Consider the following 4,645-nt stretch of genomic DNA (forward strand, 5'->3'; position numbering starts at 1 on the left):
GACTGGATTTATGCTGCTTGGATGGAGAGAAAAAAAATGATACCCTGGTACGCGCAGCCTGATGGGAGCGTTTTGGCTGCTGCTGCGCTCTGAGCCCTTCTCCCGGTGCGCAACTCCGCTCTGAACAAACCAGTATTTATTCTCTGGACGGCTGGAGGTGGCTGAGCCGAGCTGAAGCCTGCAGACGCACAGCGCTGGGGACCCTCTCTACACCAGTTCCCCCCATCTGCTCTGCTCCTCCAGTGTCCCCCGAACAATGAATACAAACTCTAAGAATGTCGGACTTGTTTAACCGCATCACTGACCACCTTGCGCCTTTTTTCACGCCTTGGAGTCGGTGGACGCGCCGTCAAGATCTCTAAAAGCTGTCTGCCTCTCCTTCTCTCCCTCTCTCACTCTTGTTCTCTGTCTTTTCACATCTCTCTCTCTCTCTCTCTCTCCCTCCCTCCCCTCCTCTCTTTTCTCCCACACTCTATCTCCGCTGCAACCAAATGAATGCTCTCCCATGGAGGTAGTACAACCACCTTGGGGACCGAACGACCAGAGGGGTGATTTTTCTAAGCAAGAGGAGCCTGTCAGCAAGAGACGCATCGGGTGAAATCGGAGCCTCAGCCACCCTCCCCAACCCCCTCACCCCCCCTCCATCTCAATCTCCTCCACTGCATCTCTCCTCCAGTTGGCTTGGCTGGGGTTGATAACACGGCAGAGCCCTGCATGGGGATATAGGGGCCCAGAGGAACCTTGTTGCGCCCCTGTCTGCGCTCTCACCTCGGCTGTGGAGGACCGTTCGCGCACGTCTCCATCCATGTCTCACCAACGCTGTCCCGTGTCTCCAGAGGGAGCTGCATCCATCACCACCGCAGCTTTGGGTAAGTCCAATTTATCTGGATTGATTGACGATGACCTGATTTATATATATATATAAACATGTAAAGAAATTCTGTTTTAAATTGTCAAGCGTGTGGAGGAGGAATGTCTCTCTGAGAGTGGGCAGAGTCCCAATTGCCTTTCCCCTCTTTTTGGTGTCACACTTGCTTTGCTAAATAACCTGCTTAGAGATGGTGCTGCTGCTGCTGCTGGCTTCAAATGAGACCCCTGTGAAAAAGATAACTGCAGCCGTTTGACTTTGATTATGTTGAATATGCTTTGAGGGGGAGATTGTAGTCGTGCTTCCGTCTTAGACATTTCCCGAGATGATGCCTGACGTCTGTCTGTCAGAAAAAAGATGCAGAGATGTAGCAGTTCATGGATATGAGTAATTTATAGAGCATATGGTACTTTTCCTGCAGTACCGAATGATCTGCATCAAGCGTTTGCCTTGTTGATCATGAATCATTCTGTCAAAGTCAAAGCCTGCAAAGATTCTCAGAAAAAGTGCAACAATTATAATTGTTCATTAGCATTTCATTTTGCATATGGTGTTTTATGCAGTAATAAATAAATAAAATACAAAATAAACTAAAAAGATAAATGTATTCTCCTAAAATGTAAGTAGTGTAAAATATTACATATTGCAATTGCAGTATTATCACTGTGAAATATACGCATTTTGATGGTTTGCTTTCTGTTTGTGTGTGTGTGTGTGTGTGTGTGTGTGTGTGTGTGTGTGAGGGCGTACGCATTCATCTCTGGGCTTGTACGCCTGTGTGTGTGTGTGTGAATGCTTGTGCTGCATGCACCTGTCTTTTCTTCAAAGGTTACTAAATGGTTTTCTGGGGGAGGATTTCTAACCGGCGAGATGCTGCTCATACTCCTGCTGGCAGCCTTTTCTTCTTCTATCTCCGGCTCCCTCTCCTCCTCCCTCTCCTCCCCCTCCATGTCGGACGGACCCCCGATGGCAGACCCGTCCACCTCGGACCTAATGGCCGAGACCTGCAGCGCCTGCTCCTGCATGTCTGTGGAGAATGTGCTGTACGTCAACTGTGAGAAGATCACCGTCTACCGACCCACGCAGCTCTACCCACCGGCCTCGTCCCTTTACCACCTCAACTTCCAGAACAACTACTTAATCATACTTTACCCAAACTCATTCCTGAACTTCACCCACGCTGTGTCACTGCAGCTGGGGAACAATAAACTGCAGAACATCGAAGGTGGCGCCTTCCTGGGGATGAGTGCATTGAAACAGCTGCACCTGAACAATAATGAGTTAAAGGTGCTGCGAGCGGACACTTTTCAAGGGATAGAAAACTTGGAATACCTTCAGGCTGACTACAACTTGATAAAATATATTGAAAAGGGAGCATTTAACAAACTGCACAGGCTAAAAGTGCTAATTCTGAATGATAATCTTGTACAGGCACTACCTGACAACATATTTCGCTTTGCCTCACTCACCCACCTGGATATAAGGGGAAACAGGATCCAGAAGCTTCCCTATTTGGGTGTTCTGGAGCATATAGGGCGCATAGTAGAGCTGCAGCTGGACGACAACCCCTGGAACTGTACCTGTGATTTAGCACCTCTCAAAGCATGGCTTGAAAACATGCCATATAATATTTTCATCGGTGAGGCCATATGTGAAACACCAAGTGATTTGTACGGGAGGCTCCTGAAAGAAACCAACAAACAGGAGCTTTGTCCCATGGGAACAGGAAGTGACTTTGATGTAAGGATGCCGCCTGCACCGCCAGATAATGACCCCTCCAAAATGTCTCCGACCACCGGGGCGCCCATGGCCACAAAATCGCCAAAAACCACTGACTCATCAAAGATATACGGTAATGGTATTGTGGCTGGTTTGCCCCCCTTTGGAAGAAATAGTCAGATAGTTTCCTTTCAGACACGGACCCCTCCATTGATGTGTCCACAGCCCTGCAGTTGTAAAGCCCACCCATCTGACTTCGGCATTAGTGTCAGCTGCCAGGAGAGGAGTATTAAAAGTCTGGCTGATCTAAGTCCCAAACCCCTAAATGCCAAGAAACTTCACCTGAGTGGGAACTACATCCGTGACATAAGTCCAGCAGATTTCCAAGGGTTTGAGGGCTTAGATTTGTTACACCTTGGCAGTAATCAAATTTTCACAGTCCAGAAAGGTGTGTTTTCTAACCTCACTAACCTGAGGAGACTGTATTTGAATGGAAACCAGCTTGAAGAGTTACACCCAGAGATGTTTTTGGGCCTCACAAATCTACAGTACCTATATTTGGAATACAATGCCATAAAAGAAATCTTAGCAGGCACATTTGACTCCATGCCGAACCTCCAACTCCTGTATCTCAACAATAATGTTCTGCGGAGTCTTCCCGCCTATGTGTTTGCGGGTGTATCTTTAGCCAGACTGAATCTAAAAAACAATCACTTCATGACCCTACCAGTGAGCGGTGTCTTGGACCAGCTGCAGTCATTGACCCAGATAGACCTGGAAGGAAACCCATGGGAGTGTTCCTGTGATCTGGTCGCCCTAAAACTCTGGCTAGAGAAGCTAAGTGATGGAGTGGCCGCCAAAGAGGTGAAATGTGCCTCCCCGGTGCAGTTCTCCAACGTTGAGCTGCGCCTTTTAAAAAATGAGATCCTATGTCCTAAACTCATTGCAAGGCCGCCGTTTATTCAAACTAGCGCCACGCCTGTTTTGACCTCTGTGTCGCCTGCTGGAGTTGGCAAAGCACCACCGGGAGGACCTGTGCCTCTATCGATTATGATCCTTAGCATCCTTGTGGTGCTTATTCTGACAGTGTTTGTGGCCTTCTGCCTTTTGATCTTTGTCTTGAGGCGGAATAAAAAACCAGTGGGTAGGCAGGAGGGGCTAGGGAATCCGGAGTGTGGCTCTATGTCATTGCAGCTCCGCAGACACAACCATAAATCTGGCAAGAAAGGTTCCATCCCTGGGGACGACTTAGGAGGCGAGACATTCATCCCCCAGACCATTGAGCACATTGGCAAGAGCCACACCTGCGGAATCGGACGCTCCTCCGACATGGATGCTGGGTACAAGTTTGCTGAATCACAGAGGCAGAAAATCATCTTCCGGAACACCAGCGAGAAGGAAAAAGAGGCACTCTCCACCCTGGAGCGCAACAAACGCCTCAGCACCATCGATGAACTGGAGGAGTTCCTTCCAAACCGAGAGCCCAGCATGTTCATTCAGAACTTCTTGGACGGCAAAAGAGATTTCAACAGCATAGGGATGGGTGGGTACGAGATCCGCTACCCGGACAAAACGCTGGATAAAAAGATGAAGAAGTCGTCACTGATAGGCGGGAATCACAGTAAGATCGTGGTGGAGCAGAGAAAAAGTGAGTATTATGAGCTGAAAGCCAAGCTACAAGGAACGCCTGATTACCTGCAGGTGCTGGAGGAGCAGACTGCACTGAGTAAAATGTAGGGAATCCTGTGTTTGGTTTAGTGCATTGATTACACACACACAAGGAATCAGACCCACGTTCAGGCAGACAGACAGCCAAACACACCTGCCTTTCTGTGGTTATTTTTCCCCCTCAAGCCGCGCGCACACAAACACACACACACACAGCAAAAAGTGCCTTCTGGAAATCCTTAATGACCAATGCAGAGATGGAAAAAATGGCTCCACACGACAAAGCTATTACGAGAATCAGCGTGGATGAATTCCACAGTAAAAGACCTTTTGGATTATCCACGCCACTACATGTATGAATCCCACATACCTACCACAGGACACCATAAA

At 48.3% G+C, this 4,645-nt stretch overlaps 1 protein-coding gene across 1 annotated transcript; it reads left to right on the top strand.

Annotated features, from left to right (window-relative positions):
- The first annotated feature begins 1,738 nt into the window (after window positions 1–1,738).
- slitrk4 (SLIT and NTRK-like family, member 4) lies at window positions 1,739–4,324 on the top strand. Its single transcript, XM_061079992.1, has one exon. The coding sequence runs from the start codon at window positions 1,739–1,741 to the stop codon at window positions 4,322–4,324; it is 2,586 nt and encodes an 861-aa protein (XP_060935975.1).
- The last annotated feature ends 321 nt before the right edge of the window (window positions 4,325–4,645 follow it).

Source organism: Limanda limanda, chromosome 10, assembly GCF_963576545.1.
Source record: "Limanda limanda chromosome 10, fLimLim1.1, whole genome shotgun sequence".
In the NCBI taxonomy this organism is placed as follows: domain Eukaryota; kingdom Metazoa; phylum Chordata; class Actinopteri; order Pleuronectiformes; family Pleuronectidae; genus Limanda; species Limanda limanda.